This window comes from Blennius ocellaris (assembly GCF_963422515.1).
Source record: "Blennius ocellaris genome assembly, chromosome: 1".
In the NCBI taxonomy this organism is placed as follows: domain Eukaryota; kingdom Metazoa; phylum Chordata; class Actinopteri; order Blenniiformes; family Blenniidae; genus Blennius; species Blennius ocellaris.
Window position 1 is genome coordinate 11,985,005 of NC_137650.1, and position 25,702 is coordinate 12,010,706.

General features: G+C 43.2%; 1 protein-coding gene across 1 annotated transcript in view; it reads right to left on the minus strand.

Moving 5' to 3' along the window:
* Window positions 1-25,702, minus strand: part of LOC308137784 (AT-rich interactive domain-containing protein 3B) — a gene marked incomplete at its 3' end in the record, with an annotated part of 57,748 nt that overhangs the window by 782 nt on the left and 31,264 nt on the right. The window contains exons 5-7 of the mRNA XM_080506625.1: window positions 5,063-5,246; window positions 2,980-3,248; window positions 254-526 (exon numbers count right to left, since the gene is read on the minus strand). Of these exons, the coding sequence (XP_080362751.1) occupies window positions 254-526; window positions 2,980-3,248; window positions 5,063-5,246 (726 nt within the window). The remainder of the gene's footprint in view (window positions 1-253; window positions 527-2,979; window positions 3,249-5,062; window positions 5,247-25,702) is intronic.

Here is a 25,702-nt window from a genome sequence, read left to right on the forward strand (position 1 = left end):
CTATGGAGGAACCTAAACTTCAGCATCACTTCAGCATCACTTTCATTGGTCACTCCATGACCAATGAAAGGTCACTGCTACTTTTTGTTTCCTGTTGAAAGACATTATAATAATAACTGAAAGCATTTTTTAATTGATGGGGATAAGCAACATGATCCAGTTCTTCTTGATGAAGCCTGAAAATGTTTATTCATATTTCTGGAAAATGTGGATCATCTGAGACTTGCTGACACAAACATGACTCCACACTGACCCCTGGTGGTGATGGTCGGTGCTCCCAGCCGCAGGTTCATGGGCATTTGGGAGGCCATGGCGAGCAAGTTATGCTGGAAAGCCTGCTGCATGAGGCGCTGCTGCTCTTCTGCCAGACGAGCCATCTTCCTCTCCGGTCCCTCTCCTCCGCCGGTCTCCAGCTTTTCTCTGAGCTGCTCCAGCGTGGCGGCTCTTGCCAAACCAGCCACCTGCTGCTGACCCAGGGCTAAGGCCATGGAGGGTCTCGCCGCCATGATTGAAGGGGTCAGGTCATCTGCAAGAGAGACACAAACACATTTAGTTGAAAAACAACCTGGTGAATGAATTTGTGTGGCTATGGAGGCTAAAAAAAAAACAAAAAAACAATGTAGACAAGGTTAAAGTGACTGTCTGGGGGTCAGTCTTCATCCAGGGAGACCGACATCATTAGGAACCCAGAGCAGATTGCTGAAAGAGTTGATAGGTCTCAATATTTCAATGTACATGGGAAGACCTTTATGTTGATACAAGCATCCCAGTGCAGGTTAGATTATCTGAGGCTGCAGTATGAAAGCTGGCCCTCACTCACTCTGTCTCTGTCATGCTGTATGAAATAATGAATCCAGGTTGGGTGTGGAATTTGCATGATGTCCATGTTCATGTTGGAGTTCTCTTCCAGTACAAAAACATGCATGTGAGGTAGAGAGCCAAACACATTTTCTGTTTTTAGTGCCGTAAAGCAGCGTTCTCCAACCCCCGGGCCGCACAGAAAGAATAAATAACTTACATTATTCCGTTTTTATTTATTATCCGAGTCTGAAATAATCTTTTATTTTGAAAAATGACCGAGTTCTCTCTGTTACATCCGTCTATGACCCACGCTGGTCTCAGTCACGTGACACATTAGCACCGATATTAAACCCACAAGCAGCAAAATGAGTAAAAAAAACAGTTGTCTTTGGAAAGTTTCTTTGCAAAGGGGAAAAGGCCCAGTGAGGACATACAAGTACACAGTGGATTCACATTTATTATTATATTTACAAAATACCACAGTTTTTGTGTTGGTCGTATCATTTTATTTTGTTATATTTATCCGCCACACCTTAAGGCCGGTCCGTAAAAATGTTGTCCGACATTAAATGGGTCCGTGGCACAAAAAAGGTTGGGGACTGCTGCGGTAAAGCACAGTGTGATTCATATGTGAGAAAGGTGCTAAACAAATGAAGTTTACTTACTTTACCAGTTTAGAGGCCACATGCAGCACAGTTTTTTCTTGAATGGGCAGAACAATTAAAATAGTGCCATAATAACCTTTAAGTTAAACATTAAAGTTTTGCTGGGAGCACTGATGTTGTGTTGTGCTGTCTTTAATAATAGTATTGTTTTTCATTGATTTGTGAGTACTGAGGTGGACAACTGACACAACATGCATGATGTTGCTCCGGGGTTACACTTCAACAGTGACTTGGTTACTACAAACACGCGTGATTATTTATATGACCACACATAAAAGTAGTGTCATGTAAAACACAGTCCATTAGTCAAGTCAGATCATGAATGTTTTGTGAAAGAGTCGCATTCCAAACACGTCAAAGTGGCATCAGATAACAGCGCAGCGTAATGACAGTCATCAACAGGGTCCTCCTGATGTAGATGAGAAGCTTCAAAGTTCATACTGAGGCCCCCTGGTGTGGGAACTGTGTTATTAATCAGTAGTAAAGGTGAGGGCTCCCAACAGCCTGAGGCTTCACACATGAACTCAAACATCTGGATGGACTACACACACACACACACACACACATATGCATGCATGGTGTATGCTCATAACCCAATAAGCCATAACAATATGACCACTGACTGATGTAGTCAGTCACACTGATTATCTTGTTATCATGACACTTGTGAGTATGGCAGAAATATCAGATACTTTATTTTTTAATTTGACTCGTCAGAAGCATCGACTGGAATCTCCAAAGCAGCAGCTCTTGTTGAGGCTTGCTGGTCTGCAGTGGTCCGTATGTAAAGTGGTGGACGTGCTCAGAGCTGGCCTGTGTGGTCCGATCAGAGACACAAGCTACTGGAGCTCAAACTGCTTCAGAAAGTAATGCTGCTTCAGACAGAAAGGAATCAGAATATACAGTACATCTGCTTGTCAAATGTGGGATTTGATCAGGTGGCCATATTGTTGTGTCTGATTAGTGCACCAATCAAACGCAAACACACACAATCAAACATATTCAACAACAGTAATCAATGATGAGGCAACATCTTTGTGATACAATTACTAAACCAAACAAGAAATAAAAAAAAACAACTACTCCCCCCTCCTAAAAAAACCCACAAAACAATGGTATTATCTTTATCCATTACTGGACCATGGTGTAATTTTTCAAAACCACAACAGGGGGCAGTAATTCTCTAGAAATACTTTGACAGTCCCGGCACATGTGCAGTCATACTAGCATTTACCCAAATGTACAGAGCAGCTACAGTTTGTGAAGTAAACATTTACATAGTTTAATATAACTTGTGTCAATCCAAATGACAGTTTTTAAAATCGTTTGTACACACACATACAGACCTTTGTGTGTTTGCTGCTGGGCCAGACTGTTTATCAAGAACCCCAAATTCTGTTTATTCTTCCTTTATTTAACAATCTGAATTCAACCTATCAGATTCAAAAGATTTTTCTGACATTTTAGGAGAGTGAATTTTAAATGAAGCATTATAAAAAAGGAGTTACGTTACCAAAAGTGCCTTTCTTCAGAGACGGCCCCGGAGAGGCCTGCAGGCCATTGAGGGTCACTGAGGTTCCAGCACCCAGAGCTGAAAGGTGCATCTTGGGAGGGGAGAGAATGTGAGGAGCCGTGCTGGGAGACGGAGAGAAGCGGAAGAGGCTGCTGCTGTAGCTTGGGCGACGGCCCTCGCGCCGGTTGCTGTCGATGGCCGCCTGAAGCTCGCCCGGGGAGCTGAGGCCTTTCCTCTCACACTCATACGGGTACAGGTATTTCATGTACCTGGAGAGAAACAAGTAACACAAGATCAGACAACATGAACCTCTATCTAAATCACAATCACTACATTCACATGGACAGAGTGGTTGAAGGTACAGTAGTGTGCGAGCAGCTTTGATTTGGCCAATATGTGTGTAGAAACCAAGCACGTTATTCTAAAAAAAAAAAAAGAAAGAAAGAAAGAAAAAGAAAAAAGAAAAGCAGTTGGACGCCTGTTGGACACTGTGTGGACACAAGGCGGATAAAGTTAGTTCAGAGATAAAACCGGGTGTATCACCTGCATTTTTCTCACCTCCCAGGCCGGCGAAAGAAACATTCAGTAACCAACATGACATCTGCCTAATCAGGTTACTCCAGAAAGCCCACTGCAGGCGCCTCACTTAAATGTATGGACCAATGAGTTTAATGCAAGATCTGGTATAACTAGAATTACCGCCTTGTGTTTGTTTGCATCCGCCCACCATTCAACTTGTTAGTTCTTGTCATGTCTGTCCGGCTATAGCAAGGCGAAGACTTTAAACAATGTTACGAATAGCGGCAAAGACGGGTCAAATTCTAAAACACAGTCGGAGAATGATCGGATTCAGGATGACGATTACTTATTCAGTTTCCTACCACATGTAAAATAGGGTCCATTATGCTTCTGAGCTATGAATAATAGAATGATGTCCAGGAAAACGTTTTGATGACCATCAAAATGTCACCGTGAAGTTGATCTTTAACCTATTGGTCAATATTTATAGACTTGAAGTTTTATTTCTGTCAAATTGTGTGCTACAGCCCCATCTGTGACGCGCGCAGTTATTAAGTGAGATCAGTGACCTTTGACCATCACACTTAAAATCGGGTCATACATGAGTGAATAAATTTCCAGTTTTTCGTTCACAAGAATGAAGAAAATAGCTTGAAATGTGGCCAAAGCAGTCACTGACACAATGCAGGCAAATGTCAAGTGAGCCTGGACAACATTGCAGAAGCTCTCCAACTATGCGCAGTCACTGCGCTGTGAGGCTTTCCAAGCCATAAATGAACATTTTATGCATGCTGACTGCATAATGGTGGAATAGCAGTACTGAGGATCAATAAGAAGCAGGAGCAGCAGCATCCATTAGAAAGAGCTGGCGGAGCAGAGCTACACAAAAGCCCAGCGACATTAAAAATACATAAAGGTTCATTAGGTCTATCTGCTAGTGGATGGAATCGAGAGGCGTTACCTCGACTGAGGAGTTTCCATCAACGCAGCAAGGTTATTTCTTGGTTTTGTTTTGTTTTATTAAGTTGAGGCTCGCCACATAACCCGTCAGTCAAACCCCACTTTAGTCACTGTGAACCCTGACCCACATGGCATCAATAAATCTATGGGAATTAATGTGTGACGTAATGCTCCCAGGGCGTGAATGTGAAGGAAGAAGGTGGCCTGGAGGAGAAAACAAACTTGTATGTACATAAATACACAGGCTCATCGTGGTATCCAAACTCACACCAAAACAAACAGATTCAAATGCCAAAAGGTCTGTGTGAACGCTCCACATGAGATCTTGCTTGAGCGAGTTCTACGCATGACTAAAACGCGAGCTTCTTCCACTTTGATCATTACTGATCTGATTAACATAGGAGCGTATCTATTCTAGTACGCACATGTCAGCTGCACAAGAGGAGAAACAATACTGCAAGCTTCAACAGGACTCGCATGCTACGCGCACATTGACTACCCGAGGAGGGCGTTTCCCTGCTGCCGAGAAGAAAAACACCTGAAACTCTTCATTTAGCTCCTGCAAATTCAATTAGATTGCTTGTCTTGAGGGGCGTGGACTCACTGTGTGCGCAGAGTGAAAGCGGCACTGGTGATGGAGGTAGGCAGGTTGAGTCCCTTTGTGATTTCTCTCCAGATCTTCTTGTTGATGACCTCCACGAGGCCTCCCTTCTCTGTCACCAACTTGTACAGCATGTAGAGATCCAGCACCTGCTTGGCCATGATGGGAATACGGTTGACTGGGGTTCCTAAAGAGAAAGTGAAAAAAAAAGACAATAAAAATAAATCAATAAATCAATGCTGAATATCAGAATCAAAATAGCTGGCGGCAGTGCGAATGCTTTGCAGCGCATGACGATATTTCAATACATGGATATGTGTACAAATTCAATGAGAAGGAAACCTCTTATAGCCGACTGATTCCCTTATCCCTGCTGAGATGTGTACAGTTATGGTAGTGCTCAGATGATTTAAGTAGATGGTTAAATGTACTTTACCGATATAGTGCATCTGTAGCTTCGACAGTTAAATGTTACGTGATCAGTCGCATGCAGCCGCCACTGAAACGCCAACATCTGGACAATAAGAGTGCTGAAAAGCTACATGCTGTGCCGTGCTCCAAGCACTCACAGGACTGAACAGTTTCTGGACTGTGGAGGACAACATGGGGAAGTTGCACTTGCAGCTTTACAATGCAGCTTGAATGAAGACATGAGGACTCAGGAACCTGCCAGTTGGGAGCAGCAGACTCATCAGCGCACACGGATGCACTGAGCTTTGTGGAGTTTTGTTTGTACTGTTGGGGGTCCGCTGCATGGAATGCTGGGCGACCTTCTTCTTTTTTAGTAGGGTGCACTGGTGTGTTGTTCTTTTTCTGGTGTGCAATTTTGTGTTAAATGTTTTACTGCAAAATGAATAAAATCACATCTTATTTACACAGATGTTTTTGATCCTGATCTACAGCCACTATGGTGGGGGAAAAAAAAGAAGAAGACAGAAAGATTTCTATATTGTGCATCGTTTCAATCATCCGTCAGTGGTGAAGGATCATTTTGTGACCTCTCCACACTGATCTAAGTGCTGTCAGAATGCCGCCGAGCCGACATGCCTGTTAAATTTGGCTTGAAAACATATTAGCCCAGTTAAGGCAATCTGGCTTGACCTGGAAAAGGAGATTCACAAACAACACAAAGCAAAGCGGCTCTAGACTTTTGATACAGATGCATTAATCTTGTCAACAGCTTATCTGCAGCGAAGCTTGCAGAGGGGACGTGTGGGGATGAGGGGGAGGTGGTGGTGGTGGGCTGACGTGGAGGGGAGGAGTCGCGGAGCGGCGCTTCTCGTATGCAGCAGAATCAAAAAGTGCAATGTGCACCAGCATAAGCACGAAGCAAGAGAAGGGGACTGGGGATTGTGACAACCTGCTAATCCGAGGGCAGCAGTGGGTGGGGGGGCTCCTGGATAGGCCAGTATAATGAAGCTCATTTAGAGGATTGTACCGAGTAAATCCACACCCCTCTGCTGTTGGTGCCGTCGGACCCAGCGCAGGGGGAGTTATACAGATTTGCCCTCACGGTTAATGCCAGTCAATCCTTCAGCCCCTCCACAGGCTGCTCTTAACCTGGAATTGGACTCATTAATGACTTTGTGAAATAGGAGTGTGATCAGGGCATGAAGATTAGCCCTGATTCATTTTCTTAAGTTAGCAACATGTCTTTAAGCCGTGTGCAAAAGTCCCAGGTGAGCACATGGACCTGTGGACTGTGGAGATCAGAGGAGTGTGATAGCACTGTCAAAGCACCAGGTCACTGACCCTGGAAGTGCCCTACTTAATGCTGTAATGATGGCGATTAAAAAACCCAAGTTGTCTTTACTGCTGTATCCGTTAACCCCCCCCCCCCCCCCCCAAGTTTATCCAGAAATACAACATACGTGCGGCCAACTAACGTTACATTGCCAGTTGGTGTAAATACGTACATTGTATACAGGTCGGCAAACAGACTAACGTAGCCCCCCATGCTACATATAGACTAAGGTAGCATGAGGGTGGCTGTGAAAAAGCAGTTGAATACTGCATGATTCATTAGTGCGGCATGATATTAAGTGACCATGCAATGTACAGTTTTGCTGGCTATTGCCCAAAATATATGATTTGTGATAAATACAAACACTTTTGTATTTGACACTTTGGATTCAATCGTCAAAATAGCTCTTTCACTTGCCTCTTCTTTACACCCACTGTGACGGGGACATACTTTTTCCCCCCTCCTTTCATGAGTGTGATTGTGAAAAAATCACAGCTTTAGCTGATATAGATACAGTGTGTCATTTTGAACTATCAGATCATGATGCACTGTGCATGGAATATGTGTGAATGTGGTTTTTGATGGCTATGATACTACATTACAGTCATCTTATTTACTTTAGTAAATTATAGTACAAGCATTTATATTTGAGTTTTAATACTTTTCTCTTACTTTATGTAAACTGTAGATATACAAGACTGTTTTGTTGTTTTTCTTTTAAGGAAGCACATCTTTTCAAACGGCCATCAGAAGTCAAAGTGTTTCCTGGTGGAGTGGAATTGTTGATCCCCTGCAGTGAATCTTTAACTGATCTTCAATATTTAGATTTAGTCTTCACTGAAGGAGGACGATTCTCCAAACCTTTGCCTTGTGACATGCATTCACTGACCCAAAACAAACCTCTGCTGCACACTGGGGCCTGTAAAACTACATCTGGTTGACTTTTACCAACTGGTTGATACTGGTTAATACAGTGAGTTCCACCCCCCCCCCCAAAGCAATCTGACATCGTTGTGAAGAAAATTGCGAGCATCTCCTGTAGCACAAAAGAAGTAGTTCAACACAGCTGTAAAATGTAATGTGTTTTTTTTTTTTTTTTTTTTTTTTGGTGTTTGTTTTTAGATGATTCCTGTAAAAATCCTACATTTACTACGCTTATAATGCCCATCCTCACTCACATAAATTAACCTTACAATGGCTGGAGGGCTTCAGATGTTGCTGGTGCACCTTTGTGTAATGTACTGAAGATAGAAATGTTTTTGTTAAATACACTAAACATACGTGTGAATAGGCGAGAGGACAATGGCCACAGCACCAACACGTACTACATGAGGTTAATAATATTTAGCTGGTTCAAGCTGTGGAGAGCTCTGTTCTGGGAAAATAGCCATCTTATCTACAGATCCAATTAACGGAGAGCAAAACAAGAAGGCCCACGCCAAGATACTGGCTCCTTTTACAGATTATTCGAATTAGCAACCAACAGGGTGAGAGAGATAGGTGGAGAGACGAGGGACATTATCTTTGGTATAAATCAGGCAGGTGCTACAAAGAGGTTTGAATGTGCATAACCTAAACGCATCGCCATTGTTCCTTCATTTCCAGGGTCCTGATGTCCGAGTACATTGTGATCAAGTTGGAATTATTTCAGTTTAAAATGTAGTCCAATGAATGCCCTGTCTGTGAGGTAATCTGTGAATCAAATATCAGGTTTTGTTTGGGGGGGGGACAGGTGGCATCACGTGTACCAAAAACTAACAAACACACAACATGGATGAGCGTTTCTGAGCCGGAGCAGAGCACGCAGCGCGTCAAAGCAGCAGGAATGCTCGCAGCCAGTGCTTTGTCAGTTATTTAATGCAGCGCTGCACATCAATCCTGCATTAAACAATTAGTACAACCAGAGGGGTCAGAGATCAGCCAGGGGTTATTGATGTGTGAATTAAACTGCAGGTCAGCAGGAAGCCATGTTTTCATACTGGCCCGGCCGCGAACAATGACAGCACAATAAATGACACACAACAGCTCCTGGCCCCACTGTGACAGGCCAGCAGTTAGTCAGGCTTTAATTCACGCCCGCACTTTTGTCACCATCTGCTGTCAAATCAAAATCACATTTTATGTATTTACAAGGAGCTGCTTTATGAGCCTGTGAGCACATAAAGAAAGAGGCTCCCCAAAAAATGTCAGATACGCGACAGGAGGACAAACGGTGTGTGTGTGTGTGTGTGTGTGTGTGTGTGTGTGTGTGTGTGTGTGTGTGTGTGTGTGTGTGTGTGTGTGTGTGCGTGCATACACGCACGTGCTTGTGCAGAAACCAAATAGCTATCAATATATCTTAAGTGGACCAGAGGTGGTTTTGAAACAAAAAACAGCATTAATTAGTCAGCGTGTGACATCAGTCGGGTTTCACGTTACACCGTGACCTGACCACATGTGAAACCACTGGAAAAGCACTTTTTATAATACTGTAATTGACCAAAAATCACATTAGCGATGCTTGGGCAGTTGGGCAGAAAGTTCCCCTCATTTGGGAGAATGGACGTGCCGCCTGCCTTTGGTGTTCAACATCTGCTCCGTTTCCAGCCCCGGAGACATTTCGCTCAAACAGGCTTAATTAGGCCGGTGCAAAGCATCCCTTTTGATCGCAGTAGTGCAGTCCTCTGCCTCATATGTACCCTGATTCAGCTGTTATACCTGCTGCCAATAGCACCTTACAGCTCCACTTCCTTTAGAGGTGACTGGGAGACAACATGAGCGACACGAGGCCGCTCTCTGACACGAGGCCTCCGGTACATAACTATTTCATCTCCCAGTAAAGCCCTGATTTGTCCACTCGCTCGCTCTGAGCCAATCTGTAATTGGCTGCAGGCTTCACCTCCCATCATCCTTTGCCCCGGACTGATTTTCCCCCAGGGACAGGGCCATCAGGAGCCCAGTGATTAATGGCACCGGGGGTCAGAGGTTGCTCTGGTGGGAAGTGCCGAGGCCGAGGGCCCCCGAACCACTCCCTAAGTCCTTCCTCCAGCTTCCACTGTGAACACAGGAGCCACACGGCCGGCTTTCAAACGGCTAGACTTGAGGTGATAAGGAGGAGAGATAGAGAGGCAGACGGAGAAGAGGAAAAAAAAACTAACATCACTCGTTGTGTGAAAATGATGGATACGCTCATATTTTATTCCCGTGAGGTTTCCTACGGACGGCGGACGGCATTCGCAGCATTCAAATTCAGGGAAATGTACAATTCTTCTGTGACAATAGATATAATCATTTCATACAATAAAACACATGTTGAACAAACACTTTTTCCTCTTGGAAACCTCTGGAAGTTTTGCCCCTTGCACTGCAGTTCCAGCTTTTATCTCAATGTGAAGCCAAAAGAAAAGGAACAAGGTCATTTCATCTGACCCCTGACCTATATTTAGCAGGAAACAGCTGTTCACATTAAAGGGCTTCTATAATAAATCAATTGGGTGTCCCTGACTCCATCAGTGGTAAATTAAATATTGGGGACTTCCCTGGATGGGCATTACTTTAAATAATTAAGCGACGGAGCGACAGCCTTACAGCGGACAACACACAGGAAATGAATTTTTTACTGAATGAGCAGTGGCTGGTGTGAGGTTTCACTGCTATCTACAGTGAAGTACGACAGGGGGAAGAGAGGGAGAGGGAAATGCCACATCACCTCATGGGTTTTGATGAATTCAGCTTCTTTCATTAAGTCTGAGATGATCAAATGTATCATTCAGGAAATTACAACATTTCATCGTAACGCGAGTGTAGAAAGAGGTAAACCTGTCATGCAGTTAAAAGGGTAAAAAGACAAAAGTGACACAGTTTGTGAAGCCTTTAGGTGGGAAGGAAGGGGAGGGGGGGGGGAGGTGTAGTAGCGAGCCAGCTGGAGAAAGACTGGATTACTGCTGTAAGGAAGGTGTCAGCCAACACAAACAGCCCCTGGCCTCATGGCAGTGTCTGAGTCCCTTTAGAGCACCCACAATCCACCCACCCTCCGCCTCCCCCTCCTCCTCTCTATCTATCTCAACTGCCACAACTACACAACAGATCAAACCAAACTGCAACTATCTCTCACCTCTGTGCACTTCCACAGTTCGATTTTATTGCATTTATTCATTGTGCTACATCAGCCGTTAGTGGGACTCTCGGAGCAGCAGTCAAAATGTCCTCAGCACTCCTCATGTCAATGAGATTCATCACCTGAAGGTGTAAACAGCAGCGAGCTTATTACTGGTATTCCAAACCGCCTTAAGTGCTGCAACGCTATTTATGAAACGCTACTTTCCTGAGCCGCTGGTGCTGGCGGGGAAATCCATGCTCAAATCCACCCTGGAGTCATTTTATGTCTGCCACCATGCATTTATAGTCTTAGCAATTGAGTTTGATATTTATAGAATACCAACAGAGACCAGGCCGAACCCGTCATTATCATTGGGGCAGAGAGACACTGACAGGAGAGACGAGTGTCTGGGCTCCACATGCTGGGAGTTTACTTTATGTAGGCAGCCCCTGGCTGTTTAGTTTATATGTCCATACGCTGGGGCCGGCATATTGTCAAGGCCCTGCTGTATACCGAGGTCATGTTTGTTTTATTTTTAATGCATGGCCAGGGACATAAAAGGTAAAAAAGCCTTGAGTGTGTGGAATTTGCTATCTTTAGTCCAGGCAGAGCCACCACTCGCATGACGGACCAATTCATATCAAGTGTTAAGATATGTCCCCTCCACATAAGGGAAGTTAAATGTAACGTTACACTATAGATGCAATGCTATTCTAAGCATGAAGCGAAAGCCACAGCTGGTAGAGACGCACACGGAGAGGTAGAAAGAGACGGACGGTTATCTAATAAAGACTGCAATATCAGTCAGTCAATACAGTCCATAGTGTGAGCTGCAGGTTTCAATCCTGTCGTGTCAATAAAATACAATTAATGTGACGGGGTGGATGGAGAGAGGCAAATAGAGGGAATAAAGGGAAGGGGGAAAAATTATGGCTTGACTTTTGTCAACTGCATTGATCATGATCATCCGATAAAGACGGAAACCATAAAAAAGAAAAAAGGAAAACAATGATTTGAGTGAAGGCACAAATATTAATTACAAACAAGATGAAAACTCCAACAGATAATTATCATTTCCAAGGATTTTCTCCGATTACATTTTTTTTAAAGGCTATATTGATACAAACACTGATATCAAGTCACAGTTTAAAATACTAACGACAAATAAAAGCTAATGCACCCTTCACTTTCCATTACTGTTGTCATGTACACCAATACATGTTATATTACCAATAATAATCTATGGGTTGAATAAACATATCTCCTCATTTAATCAAGTCAGTAAATGTTGAGCTAAAAAGGAATACAAACAACTTGACAAGAACAACATGTTTGGCTGAGCAAAGTGTGGAATATCAAAGGGATTGGAATTTCAAACTAATGCATTAATTTGGGGAATTTTCCCAATTGTGCAGGTGCATTTTAAAGTTTAGTGTCTTGCTCAAGGAAACTTATTGAGAGGGCGGAGAATCAAATTCCCACAAAAATAATTCAACCCGCGATACAGAAGGTGCCATGGCGGCTCCATAAGTGCAGTTCATGCCAACGTTTATATGCAGAAACATCAACAGCAGAAACTAACACATGTGAGATGAGCGGACGTGTTTGCAGGTATCTGATCTAAGTCCATTGCACACATGTTGAATTAGCTCAGGAACATCAACCCCCTCAGACATAGCCAACCGCCTTCAGTTTCTGTGTCGTTAATATCAAACCAGCAGATCCTTGGAGCTTTATTTCCCCCTGTTGTAATAAAAAAGAACAATAGAAAAGGGGGAAACACCACCAGCCACTGATGGATACATACCTTGAAGCTATATTTACTCAGGAAACGGCAAGAGTGGCTTCTTTGTGAGAATTATTACAGTGAGCAGGGAGCCACTACACTAAAGGAGCTGTCTTCCGTACACTATGAACTGCTTTGTATCTGCGGTGTAAAACATAGCAAAACTGGCACGTCTCCAAACAAAAGTCAGAAGCTGTAAATCTGGCAGGGTGCTGTTCACACACCGGGGACTGGGTCAGACTGCACACGCTGAGGACGCGCTCACAAACTGCATTACGCCTTTCTACAGTCCACAGGCGTGATTCTGGCTGTAAATCTCTGCACTCGTGGATCTTTTTTTTTTCCCTCTTCTCTTTCTTCCCGCTTTAACGTATTGTTAGTGGTCTGACCCGCCTTAATCTTTTGACAGCTCTGCCAGTGGAGCATCTCGGAAGTGAATTAGCGAGACGGGGCCGAAAGCAAAGACAAAAAGACGAGGGAAACACGACTCCTTCTCCGTGGGTCATAAAGATGGGTCACCTGGTGAAATAGCGGGGGGAAGGGGGATTGAAAAGGTTGGATGGCGCGAAAAGTGAGATGGCCTCTCCAACTGTAACCCAAGTCCCCTCCATCCCCTGAGACCCGGCAGATCAACTGACTAGACCCCAATCAACACCGGCCGATACGCAGCCAGCAGAGAGCCGGACGAGTGGACACACGGACACAGGAAAAGTTTCTCACAGTTGTTCAGGGTCATTTTCAGAAGGATATCAAAGCAACACACCAAAGCTAGAAAAGGCATTTTAGGGTTATTGATTCCCTGAGGGTACCTCAGCGAAAACAGCGAAAAACATTTCTCATGAAATCCCACTTCTTCATTTCCAGGGAAAATGACTCTTCTACCAAATAAAAACTGACAAAAATACCATATTTGCAACATGTAGAATACCGTGATTGCCAAACATGAACTGCACAGGCACAGGCAGTGCATTGCTTCAGGCATGGAATTTGACAATATTCCAGACATATTAGGAAACTGTATTAGCATGATGTTATAGACAGACTTCATCTCCATTCAGACTGCAAATACTCGGCATCGCTGTCCTCTTTACCTAAAGCCAGAAATAAAATTCAATGACAGCTAACAGAATATGCAGACAGTATTTTGACAAACTAATCCTTAAAAATGTAACAGAACAAGAAAGTCTCACAAAATCTCCACCATTATTCACACAAACAAGATTCAACAAGATCTTCAGAAAAAAAAAAAAAACAGGCCCAACAACTATTTGAAACCACCATTTGGTTTAGGGTTTGGTTTTTTTCTTTTTTGGTGATCCATCCCCCATACAACAAAAGACTCAAGCAGGTGACTGAATGTCTGCTTAAAAAAAAAAAAAAAAAGTTTATCTACTGAATAAAGAGAGTGGCTGTGAAGAAGCAGGTCTCATCTTCCAATCCAAAAAACTGACAGTTAAAATACCAAATCTCACCACATGTCAAAATGTCTTTGGGCATGTCAATAAACTTCAAATTGATCCCAATGAAACTGGTTGTGTTGAAGAAACTGTTAAAGTAAAAATGTGCTGTACAAGTACAACTAGGAAAGCCTCTGATTATCTTCAACTGTCTGCTCGTGCCACATCCAGTTTTAGGATAAATCTCTCCAACCAGCAGCTTTTTACTGAAGGTGCGGTCCGGCTTGTATCGATTGGTCTAGAAACATGTGCTTGACCAAGAAATGTTTAGTGGGTGAATTTGACAATGACTGTCCTGAATTGTTTCAAGAGGACAAGCCTCTTGTGCAAATTATCAGCCGCTGTTTGGAGGACACCAGTAAAACTCAACATTTTTTCCAACAATGCAACATGTTTTCATCACTTTACGTTTTTATGGCCCAAGTTAAAATACAGCAAACCACTGGAACCTGTTGTGTAAGCTCATGTGTGAAACAACCATTTAGTTCGGAGAACATTTTTCTAACTAATGCCAGGTATTATTAAAAAATTGTATTTTTGCTGCTGTTAGCACGTCAGTTATTCCGCGTTACCGTGCAGAACCAGAACTGTGGTATGGCTGGAAAATATCTTTCAGCACAATCAATTTTAAGAGCACACCTCGGACATGCTGATGACAGTTTTCCAGAGTAAGGGTGTGGGTAGGGGAGGTAAAGTCTTTGTTGACATAGAATGGAGCTGTTAAAAAACACTGGTGACACAGATCAGCATTGTGAGTCATATAAAGAAAAAGGGCTGATAAAAACAACAATTTAATCCAAGGTTTAGTCAAAACATGCATTTGAGATATCTCCTCTTTAATATCTGCTTTCATTCTCTTTGCAAACATGTTACACGATGTTTATTTATTCATATTTTTTCACATTTTGCGGCGTCCAATATAATTCCACTAAAATATTGCATACAAACGTCACAGTTCAGCCAAACATGCTGGATGACCTCTGTTCTACATTTGCATTAAAACTGGAAAATCAAGTGAGCGAAAAGTAAGCCAACAGTCCGGCCTTGCAAACAAACATCTCTGATCAGTTCAGCAGAAAATGTCAAGAATGTATATGCAACAGTGACATGACAATAGCGCACATAGCAGAGGGAGAGCCTTTGGCATAAACTGTGGATTCAATTGATTAAACTGCAGAATGAATGTTAACATTTTCTGCTCGAATAGCTTGAAACTTACCTAAAAGCAATCAGCAAGTGCGTGACGGACAAAAGAAGAAGCAACAAACACAGCAAAAGGAATAGACAACAAAGTGTGAGGTGACCTTGTTTGAAATAACGGCATAACACTGAAGAAAAGCGATTACACCCAGGTGACAGCCAGGCGTGTGCTGGCAGGTGCAGCACTGAAAGGGGGGCTTTCTGTCTCTTAAAGTGAGCTTTATAACGCAGCTAACTGCTCCAATCAATGACCACCCAGGATTGACATAAAGCCATCAGCTGACGAGGCCCCGTTCGGGGACCCAGCGCCGCCGATCAATACGGGAGACATCAGCTGCTATAGGCCAAGGAGGGAAGACGGGGATATGCTCCAACACAGCAGGGCACCGTGCATATATCCTGCAAATTCTAACTCCCATCAATGCTAATTACTTTGGAATCCATGACAGTGGGTCATATGTTTACCTTTGAAGGATTTGGCTGATGCTCTTAATGCAGAGCGACCTAAATGAGGTTAAGACCACAATATGGGCCGTCACCTAAATTAGAAAAAAAAAAAAGAGAGAGAGAGAGACCCGTGACAGTGTTTGCTTTGGCTTGTGATGTAAAAAATGTATGCTAATTTCAAACACTGTAATGTCAGACTATTCACACTAATACAGTATAGCTTGTCAAGCGTAAACCACAATTATCTCGCCATGAACTCTACACAACAAACATGGCTCTCAAAAAGGCAATCTGTGCATCCCAGGTCCATTTATTGCCTCAAATCAAGCATCTTGTTTTCCATTAGGCCCCTTTGCACTCAGAAATCAGTGACTTTATGGAACGCTGCAGCAGAGCCGTGCTGGAAGTGAGCTCAGAGCCATTGTACTGGCTGTAGGGCTCCTCTGGGGGCTGTAATGTATTTCATACCATCCATCACAGGGGTGTGGAAGCCAGGAAGCATTGCTTTAAGAGCACACACAGGACACAGATGGAGAAGCGAGGCACGCAGATATGCGGAAGACAACACAAGTTTGGGGAAATTTGGCCATCGCAAGAGAATTCATGTGCTAATGGATTCACGCAACGAACCACAGAAGATACACTCAGACTGGCTGAATAAAATGATAGGAAGTGGTGTCAAGGAATTTAGAAATGGTCACTATTTGTGGGAGTCGGGTAGCATCAAACTAAATTGTTTTAATGTCTATTATTAAGATACACATTTAAATATATATTTCCTTATTTGATTTACCTTAATATTGCTCAAAATTGGCTTTAATAATCTGCTTTGAGGCAAAATATATAAAGGAGCTAGAAGTTTTTGGGAGGCAGATTGTGAATGAATCTAAAATGTTATGAAAATAAGGTGTCCACACAAATCATGACGATGCAATCTAAATATTTGATATCGAGGTAAAAATGTCAGTTTGAGAATAAAATAAAAATAATCTTTAGCCTTTATATTTAACATTGTACTTTTTCTCCCTTCTCCTGTGATTTCTCTCCTTGAAAAGGCCCTAATGTTGGTTCCTGCAACACACAAGCAGAAACATCTATTAATTAAATTTATTGTGTTTCTTTCAAGCTAAATAAATGTCGTCTATTAAGAAGCTTGTGTATCACACATACATTGTTTCTTTAACCCTTGCTGCCTCAGTTTGAGCCATATTTTATAGTCCCCACTCCCCCGAGGTTGTATTTTAACTGTCCAGCCGCTTCACAGAACCCAAACCATGTTTTTCCCATTCTATCCTGACAAGTCACTTTCCTCCTGCTCCATGCTTTTTTCCCATTAATTGGGATGGCAATGGTCACGTTTGTATTTTAGGGTACTTGCAAAATATATTCGGCTGAAGACAAAACAAGATGCGTGAACACACCGAGCGGCCGGTATTATTTTTACCCTGACCGATGACCTCCTTGAGAAGCATGAATCTGCTTGAGGCCCACACTTGTCCTCTTCCCTGCTCAGTTACTTATGAGCGTGGTGATTAAGAATCTCCCAGCTCTGCAGCTTAGAGACTCAAATCCCCGTACAGTATGGTCGTAATTAAAAATGGACGGCACAGTGGCAATCTACGGCCCTGCGGAGCAGCCCGATGGAAAAAAAAAAAAAAAAAAAAAACGGACTGAAGGAAATGACAGAGGAGGTGGAAGGGATTGGGGGGGCTGGGATGAAGAAACACAGAGAGGAAAAGAAACAAAGAGTAGCCTTGGTTGTAAAGAAACAAACAAAAACTAACAAGAAAAAAAAATCTGGAGATTTTAATCTAACGTCTCAATACGCCGACACACAAAAACATCAGGAAAACTACTACTTCCTTTTGTTTTGAAGGAAAAGCTTAACCACTGTGCATGCCTGCTTCCCAAAGGTTGGGCTGTAATTTGCCAGCCGACGGGTGGAGCTTACCGAAGATAATCTCAGCCCTCAGATATATCAACATGGTAACCACAAAATCTTTGATGGCAAATGGAGGGGAGGACACGTCCAGAAAGAACGATTTCCTCCTCGTCTTTGGGAGTCTCCGTTGCAACGATGATTAAAAAGCAGCGGTTGTTGCAATCCGTGCATCATTTGGGTTTCCACCCTCTTCCTGAGAGCAGGGCCCCCTTTTACTGCCCATCGGAGGCTATTTGTATGTTTGTGTGATTGTCTTTGAGTCTGATTGGCGAGCTCGGTCAGCTTCAGCCCACTGACAAAGCGCCTTGAAAGGGAAATGAAAGAGCGCGGCCTTGTTTCTACACCAACTGCCTGACGTCTCCTTTAACCTCTCCTCAGTCACCTTGGCACCTCCGTCTGCCCCTCAACTTCCATGGGGAGCTTCTGTGTCTCCCCTCTTCATCCCTCATCCTCCCCCCTCCTCTGTTCACACCATCGGACACGCGACGGTCACTCCCTTGTCTGCTGCAAGTCTGTTGGGGATGTCCGATCAAAAAAAAAAAAAAAAAAAAAGGGAAAAAAAAGGAAGAAAAAAGACTGGCTCCCACTTATTTAGAGATCATTAATCATCCTGTGTAGGACAGGAGGCCCCCTTAATCCAGCCACTCCTCCTCCCGACCCCCCCTCCCACCCTCAGGCCTCACCAAGCGGGCCACAGTGCGGCCCTCCACCTCTATCCCCCATGGTGTTATCAAGTTTCAGTGGTTGTAACTGTAGCACAATAAACAGAGAGGGGGGAAGGAGAATCTGGTGGGGGCAGAGGAGGAGGAGGAAGGGGATGGAGACAGAGAGAAAAGACAAGAGAGGACAAAATGTCATTTCCTCATTACATTTTATGGCTGCACTCTGTGTAAAACGTCCCTCTCGGCTCTCAAAAACTGCATCCGTCCCGAGTCCCAGTACCGACGAATAGGTAGCCAAAAGACAGACCGTGAAGTCTGTGACATCTGCTGCTGTGAGACAACAAACAAAGTATGATTGCAATTTCAAAAAAATTTTGAGTTGCGAGCCAACACTTCATCTAAAATGGCCAAATATGCTCACAATACCTCGTGTTTGTGCTGTTAAAGCGACCAGGTGCTGCCACTTTCCAGAAGTTGTGGGGTGTTAGCTAAAGGAAAATGAGGCCATATCAAAGAGCCAGAGAATGTTCCTATTGTGGCGTGGTGTTTGTACAGAGGGTCTGTCTGTTACAAGGGCCAGTGTGAAGCTGACCGGGGGAGTAATATAATGCATACATGGATCCCCCAGAGCCCATTCATGGTGTAATTGGTGTGGACAGAGCTCTCGGTCTCTGGGTTACAGTTGGGGAACTTCCTCTAATGTCCTGCTGGGAGGCCACTTTTCCCACACCGCAAACACTGCAAAGAAGTCCAGCCAAACGGGGACTGCTTCTTTTTGTTAGAATTGATGAAACCGGATCCAGCTTCAGCTTTTATGCAAATTTTCTAACGTAGACAAATATAGGTTTGATTTTCAATAGCTCATGTTCAAAAGACATCCGTTAAGTTTGTTTTGTTTGCAAAACAAAAGGTCAGTGCTAATTTACTCAAAAGGTATGTGGTCTAACAGTTCATAAAGTAGTGATACATAAGATTTGACCAATTCTGACATTGAAAAGCACGAAATGCTTTTTCATCCCAAGTTTGATTTCATTCCGTTTTACCAGTGTTGTCGGCATTTAATCCCACCATGTGTTAAGGACATATTTATTCAGAACATTTTCTTCTAAATTCTCATAAAGACCTTTTTCAACAATATCTTAAGTTATAGCTAAATATAATTACAAAATTGAAACTACATTATCAATATGTTTTAAGTAAGATGAAAACATACAAATAACATTAAGCCAAAAGCTTTTATCAGAGATTTTAGTTTCAAGCAATGGCTTCAAGGTTTCTTCCTATAAAAGCGGGAGTTTCTACTTTCCACAGTTGCTTATTCTTGCTAATGTGGAATTGTTGTGTTTTCTCAGTAAAAGTGCCCTGAAATGACTTTATTGTATTTGCCGCTGTACAAAGATGAATAGAAATGACATATTAAACGTACACAGGAGGTCAGTGCGTTTCACTTCTTTCTGTGTGTTCGCCAGTTGGATAAACAACTTCACTTTTATTTCTGCACGCTCACAAAATGAAAATACAAACGCACTTTAGAAAGAGTCCTCACTGAAAAATCTCCAGGGTGCCGACTTCTCAGTAACCTCAAACAAGCCCACATTGAACACTGAAAATGTTGTTGGTAAGAGTGATCAAGGCTGGAGAATGTTTACAGTGGGTTTTTTTTTTTTAAAGGCAAAACTGAAGTGAACTTTGTTTAATTCTTAATATCTCTAAAGACATGCTTATTTTCCTATGACACGAAAATACTGACTTGCTCAGTTTTGATTAGAGACCAATAAAGATCTTGGAGTTGCAGCACCCTAGAGGTTAGAGAAACACAAAGAGCTTCTAATGGCTTAATACACTGAGGAGATGCAGTCAAAAGAAAGACACGTCTTCATTTCAAATCTTAACCCCCACCCACCCATTCCTGCTTCCTTTGATTCAATAAAACCTTTCTCTGGCCCCATCAGGACCTGCTGCAGCTAAATGGCAACAGAAAAGCCCTGCTTACAACCTTATTACTATTAACTGGCCTAAATCTATTACGTAGAGCTTTTGCCCCTAAAATAACTCTAAAGCGGTGATAGCGCACCATGTGGTCCCTCTTAAGCTGGAGCTACACTTCCCATTAAGAGTGTCACACTGGGATGACTCTTGCCTCTGCCGAGCGCAACGTGTGGGGTTTCTCTGGCGAGAGAAGGAGGAGGTAAAACACTTGTCTTCACTCCCCACCCCTAACTCTCCTCAACCTCCCTCCTTCCCGCCCTCACTGGTGATTTCACAGAACAGGAGCCTCTCTCTCTCTCTCTCTCTCTCTCTCTCTCTCTCTCTCTCTCTTTCTCTCTGGCTCTGTCCATCACAGCCTGCAGCCATTAATCATCTCAAGTGGACAGCGTTGACAGGCAGTTGGCTGCATCACTCCTTCATTTTCTTCCTCTTCTTTTTTCTAGCACCCCCCCTTTCACTGTGCACCCGTAGCTCCCGCAGCCACACTCTCGGCTACCTACCCCACCTTTTGCCCCAGAACCCCCATCCCCGATAACAAAGCAAGCGGGTGTCAAACCAAAACAAACAATTGCCCATCTGCTTAATCGAAACCTCTGAGGTGGTTAATAGCGTCAAGCCAGCGCTGAAGCTTTTCCCCACAGCAAGTGGTGGTGGTGGTGGTGGGGGGGGGGGGGGGGGGGGGGTGGGAGAGGAAGCCAGTAATGGATGTAATGAATGGTGATGTCAGCGTAACTCATCACGGCCAATATCATCCGCCCACACTCCGACGTGAGCAGCCTCGATGCATTTATATTACATGTACATGTTAGGCCATTAGCTAATGTTTCTATCAGCAAATGAGAAACATATACATGAGGTTGTTCTCCTGAATGAGGCCAAGCTCAAACAAACAAACTGTGGAAGTGGATTTCACAAAGACTACTGTGACTATATGTATATAAAAAATAAAAAAATAAATAAAAAAATCAAAAGCAATGGGAGCAGAAGAGGTACCGGTAGAAATTGTTTGTAGGGTGTGTGTCTTCTACCATTCCTGCGATGCAGAGCTTATCAATGGGCCCCTTTTTGCACAGACACTGTTTAGGACAGCTGCTAAAATTCCTCAACCATTAACACACACACACACACACACACACACACACACACACACACACACACACACACACACACACACACACACACACACACACACACACACACACACACACACACACACACACACACACACACACACACACACACACACACACACACACACACACACACACACACACACACACACACACACACACACACACACACACACACACACACACACACACGTGCCTGTTTTTAAGCGCCAAGGCAGGAAATGGGAATCCCTCGTAAGTTTTCCTTCCGCCACTGCTTTCCTCTCAGGGCTCAGAGGCCCCCCTCGCCAAGGTGGGAAAAACGCTTCACCATTTGTCTCTCTGTCCAGAGCGTCCACGGCGTTCCACCTCGTGTTCAGCTCCACCAAATGAGCTGGTGTTTGTAAGAGCGCCACACCACTCAGTTTAAAAGAGAGACATTTTCTCCTCGTGCAAACAGCAGTTATATGATTTCCTTCTGAAAAATGGCAAATAATAACACTAATTAAAAATAATAATAAAAAATTTTAAAAAATCTACAAGTGCTCTTCAAGTACAAATGAGAGTAATAATCTAGACCTCGTGTAGAACATAAAGTTGAAGAGGTGAACACTCAGTAATTAGAGGGTACCATCGGCGCGAGCTTGGCGAGGCTGACTCGGGGTCTCGTGCACTCTTGGCACTATCGGAGAAAAGGGAGTTCAGCCAAGCAATTCCCTGTGATTAAGACTCCGGTTTGGAAAGACACCAGGGTTCATATAAGTGCCTCTTGTCATGAGGGAGGGGGTGAAATACTTGTACTGGAGTAGCTAAAATTACACCCTCCACTGCTGTACGATGGTTTCATTGGGTCTCTCGTGTCAGTGGCAGCACTGTTGACAAATCCTGCAGGTATATCAGCAGCACAGCGAAGCCCTGAACACCAAACTGTGATAATGTCGTATTTTTAGGTGGCGCAACCTTCTAAATGCCATACTCTAAATAAATAAATAAATAAAAAATACCCCTGATCAATTATCGTGTCAATCGTGACCAGCTAATTTTTAAAACTGCATTTGTACGACAGGATTGACAAAAGCGTGATGACAAACAGCCACATGCATTGAGCAAGGATTGTGGACTCAGCATTAGTTTTCAAGATAAATATAAGTCATTCTTTTTAATACTGCAGTAAATGACTTGATAACTTTGACTATAAAATGTCAAATTAACTTTTCATCATGCTTTAAGCATAGTTAAAGCACCGTAGTTTTCTCCAGTGTGTCAGATGTGGTTACACTGAGGAGAGTCAGTCAAATGTACACCCCCGGCTGTCCACCACTGACATTTGCCCTCCATCACTACTGGTCACTTGTAGTGGAGATGACACAGGAACTTGATCCAAGCCGGCTGATTCCTGTTACACTCTTTGTAATTCAAACTGGAAATGTAGCTCAGCCAAACAAGGTGAATAAAATATCAATGCCTTGAGCACCAACATTCAAACAGTTCTCTGTGAATCGCTGGTGAGTTTTATGTCCTTTGTGGATGTTTTGACAAACTTTTGGCTAATGTATTTTCATTTCTTTGATCGGTGTGATTTGGAGTGTGAAACTCACAGTGTGAGAATAATGTGACATGTAATCAGCCGGTTATCTTCTGTCAGGTGGCATTTCAGTCAGCTTGATGGATTTCTCCATCTGACCAGCATGAGTAAAGGGTCAGCGAACCTCTCCTAGCGTCTGCCACTGGACAAGAGACGCTAACAGGGCCCTGACAGATCCCGTCCCTCCCTCTCAGACTCGCCTTAATTCATCACTCTGCAAACAAGACCTCCGGGTGCCAAGACCAGTCCAGACGCTCTCGGGAGCTGCCGCTGTCGTGCGACTGAGCTCGGCAGCGTTTGTATACGAGCCGAAAGCTCCCGGGTCCACCTACACAAGACGTCTGCACGACGACCATCCGTCACAGTCTGACAAAACACACGATTCTTCATGTACATATTCACATGCATGTGGTATCACTCTTCACAGCCTGTGACAAAACATATTGAAGCAGGAACCGCACACAACACAAACACTGACCGCCGTCACCCATCACACGCTGCCAAAACATAATGTGAAGTATGCGCCACTGTAATAACATTGTGATTCACCTTGGGAGGTATTGCTCAAGCCATGTTACTTGCTTGGCAACAGGTTTGTCTGATAAAAGCCTAAGTGCATTAGTGGTGGTGGTCAGGGAGGGCTTGTAAGAGATGTCAAAGCAGCACATGGTCAGCTGAGCTCCTGTGGCTGTTGGCCAACTCCATACGTTGCCGCTGCCAGATCCACTCGGCTTTGATAGTGCAGAAACACGGGATCAACGGAGACAGATCTCATCTGCTGAAACCTTAAGACCTTTACTCTTGGGAGGGGAATTAGTAAAGGATTTCTTAGCTCGCAAGGTGTGAGTTGCAGGGTCTTTTTTGGGTTGATCATATACATGAACACAGGGTTTTTTGGTACAGAATCGTTAAAAATCAGGGCTATCTTGAGATTTTTGAGATGCTGAGACTGGTGAAAAAATATACAAATATACTACCCTCATCAGTCCTGCTTTTATCTTTACGTAGTCCTCACAAACATCTGCCAGCAAGCATTACAAAGATTTCAAAAAGTGTGAGCTTTTTTGCTTATTTGAAATATTCTAATCAGTGTACAGCACGATAGCCAGTTCTATCAATCGGCAAATCAATACTGTCAACAACTGCATGATTGAATTAAACCAAGCGGTCAAACAACCAAATCCATGAGTTTCCCACTTTATCAGAACACGTGCACAACCTACTTGAATAAAATAAAAATGACATTTGAACTAGTAGTACGAAAATGTTCAAACTGGTGGCCCGTCAAGTTTGGACTTTGAGTGTCACAGACTCGGGGTCGATATCATTCTTCTAAGCTATGAACTGATAACTCTCGTGTCTTGCGGCTTGAGTACTTATACATTTTTACCACCGCTGCCCCTGAACACTTCTTCAAAGCCTTTAATGTTGCCCTGCCTTGTATAACTGAGCAATCACGCTCTGCTAATCAGGACCAGAACACAACACTCTGTGTTGACTGTTCATTCAGACCTAAAAATACAGCTTCTATCAACTTTATGGCTAATTCTGTGTACTACGGTTGGCTCAGGTTTTAATATTGAACACTGTAAACCTGTCCAGGGTTTCTACATCACAGGGACCAAAAGGCTCAATAGTTGCTTAGCTAGCACTGTATTTATAGCACGTCTTACATTCTTAATTAGCCCCTGACCTACACAAAAGACGTCACAGTGGATTTGACTCGTACATGAAATTGTGCAATTGTTTAATGTGCAGGCTTGCCAGGGCGGAAACTTCATGGTGAATTAAACATGATGTTGCAGGAGCCACCCTTCATTTCGACAAGTGACTGGTTGTGACTTGTGTTGCTTTATCACTGTGAGATCAGAACAGCAGTTTTGGTCAGATGAATTTCCCATGAATGAGGCTACACAAATACCTTGCATAATGGGGTAGACAATGGCTGTAAAAACACAGATATGTTTGTTGCTACTCAATCCCACTAGTATACTATAAAAACAAGGGTGTATTAATCAGGTTTTGGTGTATTTGTCATCGACAGGGATCCTACACTCCACCCAACAGACAGGCTTACTTTTATAGACCAGAGGCTACAAAAGAGAAATACTTTTCAGGTTTGTCTGTTCATTCTTTCTGCATTTTCTGATGTCTTACAATTGAACAAGCCAACAATCCATTTGCGGTGCCAAACTTACAGCAATCAACGTATAGTGAAATTCCAGATGCCCTCTAAAAAAAGAGCAACCCCTCCTCACACTGAGACAGGAAATGACTCCAACGAAATGGAAGTCGTATGGTATTTGCTTTTACCACATGGGCAGAGGGTGAGAAATTAACTCAAACCAGTGTCATGCATGTGGCAACTCCGACAGACTCACACTGAAAACTGGTCTGTAGAAAGGTATCTATATCATTTTTAAAGTTGTACATTGTTGTAAGTTGTCTATGCATTATAAAGACTGGAATCATTAAACTAATCTTGAATCTTTTAAATCACAAGCTCCCTTGAAATCAATTTCAAGAAAAACTAAGTAAAAACACCACAGACAATTATATTCAGTCGAATGGGAAATAAAATGAAATAATGCACAACAGTCGATGAAAGTGCAGTCAAAGAAACATCTGTAGGAGAACTTGCATA